The following is a 17,995-nucleotide window of genomic DNA, read 5'->3' as shown; positions in this document are numbered from 1 at the left end:
CATCCCTCAGAGACCACATGGCCAGGTATGCATTGCTTCATCTTGACCCAAACAGTTCAGTGGTCTGTGTCACCATACTTAAAGTCAGGTCAGCTGTGGGCATTGCTGGAGAGCCATATGGCAATCTCTGGGTTGGGAGACAGAGATCAGCTAACAGACATGTAAGGGCAGACGATGAATGGGATTATCCATAACTTTCATTTCCAGTTTCACCAATCCATACAGTAAAAAAGAATAAATAAATCATAGCCCTCAGGCCTAGAAACACTCTAGAGACTAACTATGAGATATTTTTGAAGTCACAAGAAGTAGAAGCGGTCATAATTGAGAGACGAGAAGTACTTTTATATTCCCTCATATAATGCGCTCATTTTGTAATATTATGGTCAAATCCAGTTGACTGGACACATAGCTGGTCCTCCAGAATCAAAATACATACAAAAACTTGTATTGCAGTAGGCCAAACCTATATTTATTTGAAACATTAAGGTTTGGGTAGTAAATACTTCCCAACCACAACATACTGCCAGTCAAAAGAGCAAAGGGCGGAGGGCTTAATGGACTGAAATAAAGTGTACAGTAACAGAAACACCATGTTTATAAATGAACTTAAAATATTGCCCTAAGCTGGCCCCTCAAAAAAAAAAAAAGGGTGAGAGGGGAGGAACTACACTACTTACCAGTTGCTCATCGCTGGTCCCCAGCTTCTCTTTCAGTGCAGACATCATAGCAGGTAGGATTACAGTCAGGTGCCGGGTCAGTGCATCACCCGCTACAGATGAGAGGAAGGCTAGCACTCGTGTGTTCACAGGACGAGCAATTAGCTAAGGGAAACAAGTCAAACAATAATAATTTACTCCAATGAGATTTTGTCAAAGGATTCTCACTTAATACAAAAATCACAACAATTCTTAACCACAGACACATCAGAAACCAGTGATAATTAATGCTTCTAGAAAGTAACTGGTAAAGAATTTCAAGATTTTGTTCCCCATCTTTGAACATTAATACAGAGAATGTTTGAGGGAAGAAGAAAAGCCATCACCCTGCAAAACTTTAGATGTGTTCCTCAACATACCTTTGGCACCAAGTAAGGCAACACTACACGGCTCTTAACAGCCATAACTTGCTTAAGACCATCCAGAGCAAATTCAGATGTCTCTTCAACATCCTAAAGAGAGAGTACAGGAAGTTAACCAGCTTGTTAACCAGGATCATTTTGTTCAAAGCAAACTAGACTTTGTTTCAAGTGACAATTGACGTGATTAACATACAACCATCACTGATTAGAGTCCCTCCATCTGAGGCTCTCAAAGAATTTTACAAATCATGAAGCAAGCCCTCCAAACAGGTCAGGACACATCTTCATAATAAGGGATAAAAAATAAGCATATCACCAAAGTGACAGTGGAAAGCTGATGCAGAACCAGCCATATACTTTTATGTTTTAATTTAATTCTGTTCTTTAGCCATAAAACCATTCCTCCCCCTCCTGCAGAAAGGATGAGTCCAAAGAGGAAATGAAATAATTAGACCTATCATTCACCTAAGCCCTAGCAGGACAAATCAATTCCTCCTTCAGTCTCTACTGAGAATTTCCAAACCCTGTCCCACAGTAAGATTTCTAACAATTCTGTTTTCTAATGTTTGAATCACACTTACCAGCTGTTTCAACAAAAATGGCAAGATGTCTTCAAGTGCCTGGTGTCCAATAGTTGAGTGTAACTGTTCAAATGTTTTGGCTGCAGCTTCTCTGACTTCTTCAAGAGGGTCACAAAGAGCTTTCCTCACTGTAGGGACCAGAGACACTGAGAAAAACAGCACCTAGAAGATAACAGACACAATTACAGGACATTTAACCATGACAGCCGAAGCACAGCTGCACCTCAATAGAGCAGCATAGAACTAGCATAATTAAAAATAAATTGCTATTTAGTTTTAGAAAACTAGGATTCATTTGTATGTAAAAATCTGTACTATTCCTTGGAAATAAAGGAGTTTTCAACTACTGTACCTTATAATTTGAAGACAGACTATGCCATTTTAGGATTGTAATAGATGCTTTTTTTTTTTTTTTTTTACCACACACACACTTTTCACCTAGACAGTAACTCCATGAATCCAGGTAGTAAGAGAGGTTTGCTACTATATCTTCATGCCCTGACTGCAAGGTATGCATTTTAGAGTATCACAGTGGCTAAGTAATTTCCCCTTTGGAGTTTAACTTACTGCATCCCTGCTTGTGGATTTCATGATCTCACTCAAACCAATGCAGACACCTTCCCTCTCATCGCTCTTCTCTGATCGCAAGCCCTCTTCCAGGATAGGGATAATTTCTGGGAGGATTTTTTCTCCCAGCTTTCGGACAAGATCTCCCAGAGTTCGTGCTGCAATCTGCAAAAAATAATGCATCAGTCACTTTGAACAGTTAGAACAAACCAACTCACTGGAACTGTCTATTCTATGAAGAGTAATAGTCCAAGAGAGCTATGACTCTGTACTCCAATCCACCAGGGTACTTCAGATACAGTCACCATAGTTAGACACATTTTATGTGCTACGTATACCATCCATATTGCTGCTCTGTACAAAATAACCACGTGCAGATTGTCACTTCATTTTTAAGAGCAAAAACATTCAAAATCCACAATTTCTGTTTTCTGCCTCATGAAGCTTAACAAATTAATTCATTTGGGTAAAAAAAGCAGCATTATTTGCTGGATACCAATATGTTATATTTAAGCCATAAGCAAGTGATCACTCAGAGTCAGAAAAACAAAAATGGTAATGCTGCTCTGGTAAGAGAACTTATTCAAGAACAGCTGCCTTGAATAAAAAGGGAATAAGGAAGGGTGACATACTTCTGTTAAAACATGTTAAGTTACTGACAGCTCTGGGGCAGCTAATAGAAGTGTTAGCCATAGTCTTCAAACCCTGGCTATAAACAGAGTAACCTGAAGCTGCAGAAAGTAACGCATGTAAAACACTTACTGATCTCTTGTCTGCACAAGTGCTGGCCAAGAACCCTAGCAAAAGACCAAAGAGAGTTGGTAAAATTTCACGAAGCGTACGAGGTGTGTTTGAGACCACAATCTTCCAGACATGCAAGGATGCCTGACGAACTACCAGCTGGGTATCAGATCGGCCCATGTAGAGCCCTGCTAGAACTCTGTTTCGTCGTTCCACACCAAGGGCATTAATAATAGCCTGAAATAAATAAAAGAAAGCCAGTGAAGCCAACACTGACATTTACGAGGCACTGCCTATCCAACAAGTCACTCCAACAGGCTTTCTCTACAGATGGAAAGCAGCAGGCAACAGCAGCACTTTACCTTGTTTGACTGGGCTGTTCCAAAGTTGTCATCCTCTGAGGCGGTTTCTGTTGTCATTTTTCCTGTGACACCTGAGATATGGAATAGAAGATCCCCAAGGAGCTGAACTGAGCTAAACCTGATAAAAGGGAGAACAGTGTTACATGAAGAAGAAAGAAGTCACCTGTCCAAACTGCCTGCTACTGCAGACATCACTGTGGGTGAAAATGTTAATGTGAACAACTATGTGGGGTGGCATGAAAGATCATTATGTCAGTCTGACTGAGAAGCAGCATTGGCAAGAAGAAGGGAGGGAGGAAATTCCAAATCAAAAACAAAATTATAGAGTTCTCAGATTGAGGCAGCACATCAGAGATTACAGTTTAGCCTGACAAGAAGCAAAATACAGCCACTAGGTACAAACATTTGAACATTGTTAATGTCTATAACAACACAAAGATCTACAAAGATACACCTGGGATGCTACATGACTGCACTTTGAATACTAGCCATTTTGTACAACTGCTGCACTGGACATCACTTATTAGCTCTGATCAGGGTTCATTTACTTTCAGTTTCCATAACCAGTGGAATGTTTGCTCATACAGCAACTGAAAAATTAAAAGCTGTATGTCAGTGTTGGGTATTACCACAGAAACTGCTACGGAAATGCATTTTAAAATAGCCATCTGGTTAAGTGATCAAGTAGGAGTACACTATACTATCAATCTGGAAGAAACAGGTTCTATATTCTAGCACAGGTTCTTGCTTTTTAAGCTGGGAGTCCTACCCAGGCTTCAAACTTGGCCCACAAAGGGACAGAGTCCCTGTGTTTTAAAGTAGCTCCTATGCTCTCTTAAGAAGTATCATGGAGATGCTTCAAATCTATCCTGTCTTTCCACTGATGGAAGGATGATGGCTGCATGATTAAAAACATATCTCCTACCTTATTCTCCAAAGGTCATCAAAAAGGCCTTGCTCCAGCTGAGGCAGAAGAAGTGCAATGGCAGTTTCTGCATACTTGCTTATGATTCTCTGTCCAGCACGAAGGGCAGTGTCCCGCACAAACTCATTCTCATCTGCCAGAGCCTAGACACAGAGAGATGACAAAGTTGGTATTTTCTATGTAGAAGACAAAAAAAATGGCATTTAGGAAACGTTCTACTGTGCGGAGGCTATTTCTCAGCCACTTTCAATAAGCTACAGCACACAGAATCCCCTAGGGAGACCTGAATACAGTTCCCACATCACTGAAGTAAAAAGATTATTTAAGCAACATTAGCAGAATTAGCTGTGGACAATGCTATACAAATCTGATCTCAGCTACCTACCTTAAGGATGCATGGTATGATTGGCCCAACGTAGGGAGTGAATTTGTTTCCAAATGTAATGGGTAAATAGTTGAACATCATGATATAGCCGTCCCGGACATGGGGTGCAATGTCCACTTTGCTGGCAGTAGCTACAATTTCTGGCATAAGTTTCTCCAACTTTTCTACCCCCAAACCAGCCATGACTTCAGCCAGACCTAAAACACAACATTGTATTACAGAACTAGTCAACATGCAAGTGGCTAGTTAGGCCTAACTGATGTAATGCCAGAAATTCCAACACCATTGCTCAGGCACTTGGTTGCCCGCACCTTGAGCAGCACCAGATCGATCCACTGAACTTTGCTCATATGTCAATGTCTCCATCAGCCAGGGCAGCAAGTCCTCAAAGCATGACTCTCCCATGCCCTTCACCATGGCTCCTAGTGCCTTTGCAGATACGGTACGTACCTAATGGGTAAGACAGAAGTGCAGAATTTCAACGTACCCAGTCATAAGCAAACTCATCAGAACAGACACAGAGGTTAACTCCTCCAAATCACCCTCTTCACAGCTGCTCTCACAGTTCTAACTAGACTACTGAGTGGAAGATTAGCATTTATCCTAATTCATCATGCTGAAAGATGAGTCACACTAAACTAGAATGGTAACTATACCAAAACTCACCTCAGGTACAGGGTCCAACAGGGAGGCTTTCAGTCCAGGGGTCACACTGGGCAGGTAAGGAGCCAGATCCTGAAACAAAATGCCCAGTGAGTAAATGCAGGATTCAAAGAGAAAACTAAGCCACAATCTCATCTTCACCTGGTACAGCAGTAAGATACAGTTCTACTATGAGAGCATGACACACTGCCTACACAGCCAAGGAAGTAAATAAACTGATTCTAGTTTCCCACCTTGCCTTACCAAGTATTATCACACCACCCAGTCCTATGCTCACTCTTAACTTAACTTTTTGTTAACTTCCTCTCTTATGGAAGAGAGGGCAACCAGCAATGAATGAATCAAATAATCTTCAATCCTCACTTAACTCTGCGAACAAACTGAAAATCCCCTAACAGATTTCTGGAGCAATTCTCATTCAGTATAATTGTTTACCAAGTCTTCTCCAAGACCTTTCTGGGATATACACCTAGCACCAGGATTCAATGGTAGATCAAAGTAGAGAGTTTAAATGTTTATAGCCTCAACCACTCTAGAATTTTTCTTTTTTTTTTTTTATCTCTACAGACATCATTTGCTCACTTAATTCTCACGTTTAGTTCAATGAAGAATCTGAACGGTTCCTCTAATTCCTACTCAAAGACCCAAAGACAATAAACTATTTTCAGTGTTCTGCTCTGCTAGCCCACTTTCGCTTTAAGTAAAATACAGATGAGGATTGGGGAGCTTTCCCCAGCACAATACCTTCTGATCAGTCAGGGAGTACATATTCCCAATAATCTGTGCAGCCATTTTCCTGGTGTCTGTGGAACGATCTTGAAAGGCTCTCTGAACAATGGGCATGATGAGGGCCAGAGATGGTGCATCAATGAAATGGACAAATTTGGTATCCAGCAGGGTCTGCAGGCACTTCTGGGTCTTTCTGGATGGATCAGTGAGTGCATCCAAGAGAACCGGGGCAATTGCTACATATTTAGAAAAGGGGTAGAAAAATGCTTCGTTTGTAATACACGGTCAGCTCTGGCCACAGATGGTATCCTCACACCAACCCAAAATCCTAAAGGATGAAGGAGAGAAGCACCACAGGAACAATGGGAACCCTACTGAGGCCAGCTGACAAAACTGAGAGGAATATTCAGAAAGCCTTTAAAAGGAGAGAGTTGCCTTGGAGTTTTCAAGTTAAACCTTTTTAAAAATGGATTTTTTTAGTCAAGTCTCTCTCTAAATTTGGGAGCACTGATTCAATGTAAACTGAAAGAGTCTGAGAATGAAATGCATCACGGTGTTAAATCAGTCATAGATGACCCGATTCTGGGTCAGGGTTTCATATGTAGCACAGCAGCTACCTGGATACAATCAATTCTCTGTTTAAATACAGGAGCAGTGGTTTAATGTGAATGCAAACTGAAGGAGCCTGGGAATCAAACATATCATTATGAATTAAGGTCACATCAGGATAGTGGCTGAACATTTGAAACACAGAAATGCATACACAAACATCAGGTTCTTACCCAAGATTTCTGGATTCCTGATAACAGACCCAATCTGTCTAAGTGCCTGCTGTCCTGCTTTCTGTACTTTCACATGGGAATCCGTGAGCACCTCAGTCAGTTTTGGCACAATATTTGGCAAACAGGAAGAGAGCTGTTTTGGGGCACAGTAAGCCATAGCTCCTAGCAATTCCACTGATCCTAAATACAAAGTGAAAGAAAATTCATTTAGTGGAAAAGAGACTGGCAAGGAGCTAGTCCAAGACACCAGAAATCACAGATGTTGGCTGAAGTTTTCTTTTTGTTTGTTTATTTTTTAAAGCCACTGAACACATTCAAACATGCTTGCTCTTCCTGCTCTTAGGCCACCTCTTGGAAAAACAGAACATTCTGCTTATGTGAGGTTTGTGGACAACAGGTAAATAAAGTATTTATTCAGAATCTGCATGGTCAGCAGAAGTCCAATGAAAGAACAAGGTAGCATATCATTTGCTGGAATGAAGAAAGAAGCCAGACAAGTCAGCATTTCAGCAACCTTTGAGTTCCTGTGAGTTATATCGGTCAGACACTAGCCCATACCAGCTTTGGTTCTCCAAGACTCCTCCTCCAATGCTGCAAGCAGCGATGGTAGAACCAGCTTCACGCCATGAGCGCTTAAGTTGCTCATTACTGCCTTGGCACAGTCATCTGCAGCCTCAAAGAAGGAAAGAAAACATTTATAACCTACTTCACTGCACATTTTCTCCTACTCTTTTGAAAATCCAATGGGAACATAGCCCTGATGCAGAACAATGTCTATGTCTATATTTATGTTGGTAGTCAAGAGAGCCACCCCTAACCGGAAGGTAATGCCCAACAGAGGAAGATGCTATGGGTTAGGAAGGAAATCAAGTTCTTCTAGCCTGTAGTTCACATAAGAGTTTGCTGCTGTTTGGTTTAAACAGTCACAAAGGAGATAGATCTTTCATACTACTCCTGCCCGTGTTCCTCTTACTCACCTCTCGTACGTACTGGTTCCCATCTCCAAAACAAAGCAGTAAATGTGGCAACACATGAACCACATAGGGCTCAAAGAGCTTCCCAAGCATGCTGCAGAGCATTTCAAAGGCAAACAGGGCCCCTAAAGAGACAAAGCATAATCAGGAAATAATCCAGGACTTGGAGGGGGGTGGTAAGCAAAGTTCAGGTTGGTATATGATCTAATGACTCCTAACGTTTTGTGGGAAACTCTGGCCTGAAAACATGGTGCCTTTTATTTTCTTTCCTTGATCCCAACAGAAGTGCTGGCTATGAGACTCAATTTCCAGAAAATGCACAGAGCCTGACAGCATTGAACATGTGGTTACACTCAGTGTGAGGGAAGGAGACATAAAGATAGCAAACATCCAGAAATAGATGCAACCGAGAGGCCTTATAAACCCACTGCCCCTTTGGATTAGATAATGTCCTATCCTGCCTGGCAGGAAGCAAGAGCCTCCCTCTCAATGCACCCTTCTGGAATAGGAGTGGGGAGAGCTAGCACACGTTCCAGGCACCAGAACTCCTCTATCTACTGCACTGAGATTGGGAGGAGGGTTTAAAACACCATACAAGTGAAATCAAAAGCTAACTGATTCTCCACTCTAACAGTATCAGCAGAGAAAGAGAGAGAAAGAGAAAGATATCTGGGTGCAGGAATTCCTTTGCAACTCAATCAGTTCTTAAGGAACTGGCTGAAAGACAGAAATGAGCGTGTCAGGTATCAGTCACTAGACCACAGAGACACCTTCAAAGTTTGGAGAGTAGAGCACCTGCCCCTCACCCTCTCGCCGGCGGAAATTCTTCTTATCCTGGATGGCATCAGTCAGAGTGGTCATCATCTCCTGCTGCTTAAGAGAGAGGATGCCAAGGCCTTTCACCAGGCCTGCCAACCCATAAGCAGCACCTCTGCGCTCAGCATACTTATCAGATTCTAGGAGCAGTTGCATTAGCTTCTGTATCATTCCACTTGCATCCTCTTTAATTGCAGGCACAAGGGGTGGTAAACAGCTTGCCACAGACTCCTGGACCTGTGGAATAACCCACCAGTCAGCAGTTTACCAGGCAGATCACAAGACGTATGTCACTAGCAGAATTACATACTCCCCAATTCATATGACTAATCCACCAGGCTTCACCCCAAATAACAGTCTTCTACTTCTTGTATCTGAAACTGAACACACATTTGATCTCAAATTTTATGTGCTTAAAGAATACACATTCCCTTTAATTGCACAGTACTCTGCTGTGCCTCTAACAGTGGTCATGCTAGGCTGAATCCTTATTTCCAAGCACAGTGATAACAGTGAATGATGACTGCACCTACAGTGTCAGTTAACCTGCTTCTACTTGGCTCCTGAAATTCTGAAAGGCAGTACCTGTTGAGATGGAGTAGACAAAGCTGTTATCAGCTTGGCAACGATAGGTTTCACTTTAGGGTCACTCTTATCCAAATGTTTTGCCAGCGAGCCCATCAGAATGACCACGCTCTGTCTGACAGCATCATAACTGGCATCATTTGGAGCATTTTTCAGGAACTCTTCAAATACTGGCAAGAGAGAGTTAACATTTTCCTAAAAAACAAAAAAAGTAGAATTTGTCACTAGAGTCCAGAATGAGGCCTTCTGTGCTATGCCTCTTCTCAGAGGCAGACTTTCTAATCTATATAATTATGAGAGACTGCATTTAGTATTTAAGACTATATGCTACTCTACAGCAAGAGTAGGCAGCCTATGGCCTACTGGCCAGATTCAGCCTGTGGATTTGGGAGGGCCTTAGTAGCACCATGCAGCAGCAGAAGACTTTGATGGTGGGGGCTTTGACTGCACTGCAGCCAGGTGGCAGGACGGAGTGGCAACAGCAGTGGCAGTGACAGCAAAATCCAGGTACTAGCACCAGTTCCCCTTGAACTCAAGCTGAGTCATTCTGGCCTGCTACCACAGAATGGTTGCCAACTGTTGCCGTACAAGCTACAGATATTTCCTGCTAGTCTGCTAACTACAGTGTGCACTACTAAGTGGGAATGCTAGTTTGAATGGCAACACTTATGCTCTTTTGCCCTAAATTCACATGAGCTGGGAGTAGAAAAAGGAAAAATGCATCTTAAATTTCTCCTCTGCAAATTAAGAAACAGCACCAAATAGTGGTAAAAGGCTTGCAACTCAAGTTCCAAGCATCCCCCCGCTGTGAAGCTGGGCTTTGAATTTGGTAGCCCATTTTTTCCTGACAGATCTCAGTGCAAAAATACCAGAATTTTTATTTTTACCATTCAACATAGACCTATAATGTGCCATAGATTAAGATGCTGGCATTGTGAGACTCAAGAAATGCAAGTTATCCACGTGTGATACTTTGTCAGATACAGGCAGTTTCAAATGTTTCTCAATGCCTCACATTAATGGCACTTACACCAAGCTACAGGTAAAAGATTTTTATGGGCTGATTCTGGTTTTATTATACCAATTTTACATAATTTTGTCTCGTTACTTAAATAGAATGACTCCCCATTCACACTGGTATAAGTGATTCTTGGTCAGGTACTAGTCACTCTTAGAACAATTCTGAAGATACACTAGAGAAAGAAATTCCCCTTAGGTGAAGACTTCCAGCAATCACTTTGCACCAATGACCTTTATAAATGCATATTCTTCAAAACAACATCTGGGCCCTCCTATGTAATTATTCTCATTTGGAAAGAAATGAGACCTCAGATTTACCTTGCCATGGGTATTGAGTGTAGAAAGAGCTGCATCTAACATGCATTTCCGGACGTCAGGGCTGCGATCATTAAGGGCATCTGGCACGAAGAACAGAAACAGGGGCTTCACCTGCGAACTATCCAGGTGCTGCGAGAGTTTGTTCAGAGCCAAGGCTATACCACACCTGTACAAAAAGTGCATTGTGTGTGAACTGGGCTTCCAGGCCTCACATCAGTGAAACCTGTAAGAATGTATTTTGTGTAGCTACCATACCTTCAGTGCAATATATTTCAATTTTTGAGAGAAAACACTAAGTAACTTGAACATTTCAGATCATCACAACTCCTGTACTACCTACATGGAGGGCTGATCTCAGAGAAGAAACAGCCATTTTCTTGCTGAACATGCGACCACAGGTACCCAAACAGACAAATCTGCTATTTATGCAGAAGCTTTTATCCTGAATGATGAAGTGTTTTACACATTTAACCAGCACATAAACCCCAACACAAGAACTACTTCATCTACCACTAAAATACAGCAGCTATATAGTAGTGCTCATAAGCCCTAAAGCACAGATTAGTTTAAGGCAGGCAGTGAACAATATGTTGTCCAATTAAAACTGCATAGGGTGTCTAAGTAGGCAGAATGTAATTATCCAAGTTGGAATTTGTCCAGTTCATTAAGCCCTGCACTGCTATTCTTGAAACAATTGACTGAGCAGAACAGAGACTGGGAATCTAGTGATACAAGCCATAATGAATCCTTTTGATAGGGAAAGATTCTGTTCTTGTCAAAAGGACAGGGATGACATTCTGACGTCCAATTGTCTGGTGAATTTGACAACATTCCAGAATTGAACACACAAGACTGTACTGCTCTGTCCAGTCTGTTCAGAGAAGCACAAATGTCCCCAAACAGGGGAAACCATGCAGTCAGCAGTTGGTAAAACTGTCCACATTTTACTTCTCAAACACTTCCCTAAACCAAATGCTGCCCTCTGACCTACAACAACATTCGAGGGAAAAGTCTGAAGGATCTCATCCAGGCAATGTTGGAAATGAAGGCTTGAACCTGAAGGACAGTACCTTGCTTCCCACTGGTCAGGTGGCGATTCAGATATCACACGTCCCAAGGCATCCAAAACTGGAGGTGGCCTCTATGGGAGGGGAGGAGAAGGGAGAAATAGAGCTGGTCAGTCAAAATGCCTTCCCAACAGATATACCAGCACATGAAAGGAAAAAAAATTAAGTTTTATAGCAGACATTTATTACCAGCTTGCCCAGTTCCCTCTCCTTGGCCTACAAACACATAGATTCACGATGCCTCCATTTTATGTCACAACTTAAAGAAACACCAGACATCTAACAACAACAGCAGATGCAGCAGGGGAGTTCTGCACTTATGATGCTAATCTAGGAGTTAGGAGACCCAGTTCTAAGTCTCTGTCCTGTTACAAACTTCCCACATGAACACAGGCAAGTCACTCAGCCTCTCTATGCCTCAGTCCAGTGAATGGGGATAACAACACTCCCCTCATATAAAACATTCTCAAGCGCTCAGACAGAACTGCAATGGGTACCATGTAAATAGCTGAGCAGACAATGAAGAGACAGACTGGAAAAAAAAAAAAGGCGTAGGCGTGTCTCATGCAACACACTGTAACCCCACACAACAGCCACTTACAAAGAGTTTTTCCTCGTAAATCTCTGTCAGTTTATTCATGACATCTGCTGCTTGGTCTCGATATTGAGCTACAGCTTTAGAAAGAGCCTCAGCACCAGCTTGGCGCACTGCCTCTTCATAGTAGATAACATCTTTGATCAGCAAGGAACAGAGATCAGGCTGCAGCTCCAGACCCATGGACTCCCACAACCTGTAGGTAACACAAGCAGATGACAGATTATTCTCCTCCACACACAATATCAGACAGATGGAAAGTTGCCCTCCATTCAGGAGCAAGACCTATACATGTCTGAATAAGAACTCCACATGGAAAGCAAAAGAGAAATCACTGTTACAGTACTGAACTGAGAACAGCTCCCACCTCTCTGCTAGTTTTCGAATTTCATCTTCCACATCAAACTTGACCACCCAGAGCCGGCGCAGCAGATTTAGTCCATTTTTTTCATCACTGTCTGGGGTTGGTAACACCATCTGCATCTCCATCAGTCCCTAGGTAAAATGATAGGTCAATCAGGACAAGTACTTGGTCTCAGCAATGAAGTTTTCTGAGATGACCTTATGTCATAATCATAGAAAACCTCCTGCATAAAAGGAAGAGGAGGTTTCATTCAATTATTTCTTTTGAAGAATATCACAAAGCTAATTCCATTTTGCCAAAGGATGTTTAAATTATACAAAATGGGTGCCTGGGGTTGGGCAATGGGAAGCTGTTTCAGCTTCTCCACATGCATCCCATCTCAGAGCCAAGCAGGAGGTAAGCACTTAAAGAACTAGCTCAGCAACTCAGCAAACAAAAAACACTAAAAAGGACTGTAGGGTTGGGAAGCCAATCCCTGTACTACAACAAAAAGCAATGTATTCTCCAAAGCAAGCTGATGCTGGGGATTTGAAGAAAAGAAACTTAAGACAAAGAGATCATTCTTCCTTTGCTTTTGATGTCTTCAGATAGATAGTAAAATTCTAAGATAAGATACAGCAAACAAAAAGCTATATAAAAAAAAGTTACAGGCGCAAAGTCAAGAACACAAAAGTTAGGAAATGCCAGAATCATTGTTTGCCTGGGCAGCCTGACATACAAATGCTGACCGTGGGCTCCACAATTACTTGCTGAGGGCAGAGACACTGACATTCAGAAGCACTAAATTACTGTCCAGGTTCTGAAAGGGAATGTATCCCTAGTGCCTGCAGACCCTTCTGCCAATCATCTTCAAACCTCTTCTTCTGCTCCTATTCTGTGTCCTGCCCTCGTGCCAAGTCCTAGGTTCCCTCACTCATCCAGAGCCCCAAACTTGCCTGGTTTCAGGATCCCAATTCCCTCGCTACAAGTCCCACCCACCTCATGACTCCCAGTTCTCTTCTTCCATCCCTTGATGGACCAGTCCCAGTCTTCTGCCCCACCTCTTTCACCCCTCGTCCCAATCCATTCTCTCTACATCCCACCCCAGCTCATCTTTCTGCATTTGAGTCAGGAAGCCTCTTCCTGCCTGCTGCATGCGCACCTGCAGAGGTGAATAGAGAGCAGTCTGACTTTCTGTGTCTCACGTCAATGGCCCACAACAGGCAGAAACAGCAATTGCAGACGCAATACTGCTTGGGGCCTACGGCCCTGGGATGGAACATGCCTGGTACAGACAAAACCTACAGAGATTATAGCTTCCGAACACTACTGAGCATGTGCAAAGGGGATGTCTCAAAGGCCAATACTTGGGCCAAATTTGGGCAGTTTTTCACTAGCATAGTGAGCGGCACATCCCTGATGCCAGAAAGACTCCTCCCTCTCAAACTACAAGGCCCTGCACAAATACTTGGGTTTCTCAGCAAGGGGAAGTGTTCATGTGGAGAGGCAGGTCTCTTCCAAGGCAGAAGGAAGAGTAGAGGGTGAGAACTACCCCATGTTTGTAGATGTTTATTGTGGATTTTTTTATATATTCTGCTGAGCTCTGTGGTACAGATTAACCCAGGACATTATCACCTATGTTGCAGAATCCAGAGAAAGACTGTGTTGTTGGGACCAGATTAAAGGGCTCAAGGACCGATTTGAGCCAGGTTCAGCTGGACTAGCTGGCCACCTGCTACAAGGCAAAACAACATGGGTTTCTCGTTTCTCAGTAACTGCAAAACCATTTCCGCTGTAGACTTCCCACATCATTCTCCTGGAGACAGACCTGGAAAATTTCAGCCCCAAAGGTGAAAGTCTGGCAAAGTTATGAACAACTGAAACTATGATTTTTGGAATTAAAAAGTTGAGCAATTTTATATATAGGCGCCACTACCAGCTCTAGCATTATAAAAATGTTAAAGCTTTACATAGGGGTATATGGAAGGAACCCAGGATAAGCCAGATGGTCGCTGAGGGGGCCTGTAGATATGAGGGAAACCTGTTCCAATGCTCTGTAATTACAGCGTGTCAGAGAAGACTCAGTTAATTAGTCTGCTGGATCATGCTAATTAGCATGCTCCAGCAACCTCAGCATCCTCACACATCAAAATGGTGGTAGGGCACTTCAACTAAAGCACCCTTGCTGCCATTTTGAAGCACAGGACACTGAACACACAAGACTCTGCAGGCGCTTTAATTACAGTGGTTCCCAAGAGCCACTCTAATTAAAAGCACCACCCTTTCACCCCTGGAGCATGTGTAAAGATGCATCTAGTGCAGCGCCTTTCCTGAAGTTACCTGTGTTTTAACTGTTCATGATGGTAACACTCAGCAGCTACCATCTCTTCCTAAAGGGAGCCTGACAACTGATGCAACACATCTCAATCATGGTGCTGGAAGAGAAGATCCATCCCCCAACCTGCAAGGGATTAAAGAACCCCAAGTCCAAACAGAGAGATAGAATGAGTGAGTCACACCTACCCTGAGAGCAGCATCACGCACGTTCATGCATGGAGATTGCAGGGCCTGAAGTAACACATCAATTTCTTCTTGTTCTGCGTAGGCACAGCCATCCTCCCCGCTGCTGCTCGTGCACAGAGCTGTTAGTGCATTTGAAGCAAGAACCTGGAACAGTCACAAGGCACAAGAGATTCTCCTGTTGACTCTGTCCCACTGCACATGTCAGGCACCAAGTGCAGATGGTGTCCCTACTGCTTTACTACAAAGAAAGGAAACCTGTCAAAGCACAACATGCTGCCTGGTGAAGAGCCAGATTTGACAACCTCAGGTAATTATTTTGCTTTCTGGATGAGGGAAAATTTGTCTGCCTCTCCCTACCACTGTCCTGGCCAACAGAATGATCAGTATAGTTGGTCTACTAAGGGAGCTCTACCTAGACTTCTTTGCTGGAGACACAATGACCACTACAAAGGGCCTGAGAGGAAGTAAATAGAATACAGGTTTCCTTCGCTTTATGCTGTCCATGCATTCCTGGAAAATGGTGCATAACTCCAATTCGCATAAAGGGGACCCACTTTACAATATAACAAATAGGGATACTTCCAAGACCTCGACTGTACTGACCCCCAGACCCATTTCTATTACTTTTGCAAGACAATTTTGATACTCACCAACAGCAGGCAGTACACACAAGCACAGGGCACTATCATAATGGGGATGGCAACTACAGAAACAAGTGTCACAGACAACAAGCAAGGAGCACAGATCCACACAGGAGAGTATATTTTGGTGTGCATCACTCCCACAATGCACCACACAAAGCAGCTGATTGCAGGCTTTCACCACACCGATTGCATAAGACTGAATTTACTTCACATATAATTAATTTTTGGTATAAAAAGAGTCATCGCATAAGATCCAATTCGCACATACAGAACCCACATAAAGTCAGGGAAACCTGTAAACCTGGAGGAAATTGGGGAAGATTAAGCTGGTCCAACTGAGCCCTTGGGAAGAATAAAGCTTTTTATCACCAGAAAAGTACTGGCAGTGTATAAAAACAAGTGTGTGAACAGGAGTGAACTACTGTCTAGAACTGATGGGTGCAGCTGAGACCAGGACCTTACTACCAGACCAAGTGGGCATGTAGCTCACCTGTAACCGTGGAGAACCTGTTCCAATCACCCGGGTCAGCAGCAGCAGCATGTCTGTGCGAGGCAGTAACTCAGGGCCATTCTAGGAAGAAAAGGACAAAAACTTCAAATACACTGTCACTTCAAAACAGACTTCTATAAACATAACCCCCATACTCTAAAAGGTAACACAATTAAAATCCAGTGCTGGTTAGTTGTTTGGGAAGGAAGGTTACTCACTCCAGCTCCAGCTGCTCTGCTGTACCAGTGAGAGAGCAGAATCATTTAAATGCAAACCAGGGCAGGAATGTGTATGGTTTTTTTCACTCATTAACATTCCCAAGGATTAACTGAAGCAAATTCATATGCAAAATAGCCAATTGATCAAGCTTGGGATAGTGACCTTAGGTAGGCAGCTTGAAATCAGGATATTTCAAATGATAGGGAAAGAGGTACCTTAAAAATACTTAACTTACAGGTTAGTGAAGGTCTCCTGAAGGGTAAGTAGGATTTGATTTAGTTATTTCTGAACATTAACAGGGACAATGTGGTGGCTCTGCAAAAAACTCTCTCCACAGGTTTGCTGCCTAAGAGTGGAAATTTTAGTGACCCCCCATAAATACTGACCTCATCCACTAGCAAAGTCTGGCCATTTGCTAATGATGATCTCATCTGAGCATGGACCATGAGGATCTGAAGAATCCTGACCATGAGTTCTTCCTTCTCTTCACTATCATTGGGTGTCTCAGTCAGGACTGTCTTTAGAAGAGGAAAGACTAAGGAAAATGCTGGAGCGGATAATGCACCTGCAATGCAAAGAGAGAAAATATTCGATGAGAACAGCAGATACCCCTGGGTCTTCACATATAGATATTTACTGGATTAATATTGATATTGCAGCAGCACATAAAAGCCACAACCAGGCTGGGAGTTATTTGTGACAAGCACTGTACCAACAGGCATAATTAAAAATCCAGAGAACCTATGATCTTGAAAAGACAAAACACAGAAAATGTGCCAGGAAGACAGGAAAGAAATATGGTCAGATTTACCATCTACTGGCAATTCTTAGCCCTTCACAATTAGTTATCACAACCTATCACCTGCCAGTTATCATCAGGTTGCAATTTCATGTCAACCTCTGTAGCACTCTAGGACTCTCTGAAATGCCAAGGGAAGTGTTGCTGCATTTTGGACTAGTGGGTTGGCTTACAACAAAGTCATATTAGGAGTTTCCAGCACTTGGATAGTGCAGAAAACAAAAACAACAAGACAAATAACTGACATTCAGGAAATTAAATGGAAAAATAAATTAGATGCTGAGACCTTGTGTACGTGAGGGCACTCAGGAAAATTTATTTCAATGAACTAAAGACATGAAATGAGGGCAGTGACAGACATGGGGTTGGGGAGGGAGGAAGAGGGGGAAAGGGAATCAAAAGATATGAATTTACCATAAGCAGCAACACATTAGTTCACCCTGGCTCTGCAGTGCCTGTATAGATTGGGCGCTTCAGAAGGGCTTTTTTTGCACTTTTATTTAAAGCTGATTCAATCAGCTATTAGATAAAAATGCCAAAAAAGCCCAACTAAAGTGCCCAACCTATACAGACACTGGGAAATCTGTGTGCAACTAATGCACTGTCTCTTCTGGGCATGTGCTGGGCTTAGCGCAGGGGAACGTGGAGTTTAAATTAAAGCATTGTTTGTTTGTTTTTCCCCCCAACATCCGCAAGCAGACTTGAAGTTGATTTGTTAAACCAACTTAAAGCCATGGTTAGACACAGTGGATACGTCCACATGTGCACTTTAATGTACAGTAGCCT

General features: G+C 42.7%; 1 protein-coding gene across 1 annotated transcript in view; it reads right to left on the bottom strand.

Moving 5' to 3' along the window:
- GCN1 (GCN1 activator of EIF2AK4) overlaps window positions 1-17,995 on the bottom strand; it is a 67,565-nt gene that overhangs the window by 15,184 nt on the left and 34,386 nt on the right. Inside the window, exons 26-48 of the mRNA XM_006276363.3 lie at window positions 16,797-16,975; window positions 16,192-16,272; window positions 15,058-15,201; window positions 12,559-12,686; window positions 12,198-12,387; window positions 11,600-11,670; window positions 10,530-10,695; window positions 9,192-9,386; window positions 8,597-8,843; window positions 7,794-7,915; window positions 7,375-7,489; window positions 6,817-6,996; window positions 6,050-6,270; window positions 5,309-5,377; window positions 4,954-5,092; window positions 4,643-4,839; window positions 4,258-4,400; window positions 3,333-3,450; window positions 2,992-3,207; window positions 2,230-2,394; window positions 1,663-1,824; window positions 1,079-1,171; window positions 681-824 (exon numbers count right to left, since the gene is read on the bottom strand). Coding sequence (XP_006276425.2) covers window positions 681-824; window positions 1,079-1,171; window positions 1,663-1,824; window positions 2,230-2,394; window positions 2,992-3,207; window positions 3,333-3,450; window positions 4,258-4,400; window positions 4,643-4,839; window positions 4,954-5,092; window positions 5,309-5,377; window positions 6,050-6,270; window positions 6,817-6,996; window positions 7,375-7,489; window positions 7,794-7,915; window positions 8,597-8,843; window positions 9,192-9,386; window positions 10,530-10,695; window positions 11,600-11,670; window positions 12,198-12,387; window positions 12,559-12,686; window positions 15,058-15,201; window positions 16,192-16,272; window positions 16,797-16,975 — 3,485 coding nt within the window. The remainder of the gene's footprint in view (window positions 1-680; window positions 825-1,078; window positions 1,172-1,662; window positions 1,825-2,229; window positions 2,395-2,991; window positions 3,208-3,332; window positions 3,451-4,257; window positions 4,401-4,642; window positions 4,840-4,953; window positions 5,093-5,308; window positions 5,378-6,049; window positions 6,271-6,816; window positions 6,997-7,374; window positions 7,490-7,793; window positions 7,916-8,596; window positions 8,844-9,191; window positions 9,387-10,529; window positions 10,696-11,599; window positions 11,671-12,197; window positions 12,388-12,558; window positions 12,687-15,057; window positions 15,202-16,191; window positions 16,273-16,796; window positions 16,976-17,995) is intronic.

This window comes from Alligator mississippiensis, chromosome 10, assembly GCF_030867095.1.
Source record: "Alligator mississippiensis isolate rAllMis1 chromosome 10, rAllMis1, whole genome shotgun sequence".
NCBI classification, from domain to species: domain Eukaryota; kingdom Metazoa; phylum Chordata; order Crocodylia; family Alligatoridae; genus Alligator; species Alligator mississippiensis.
Note: the sequence above shows the minus strand (reverse complement) of the source record. Positions and strands in the feature narration are given on the sequence as shown.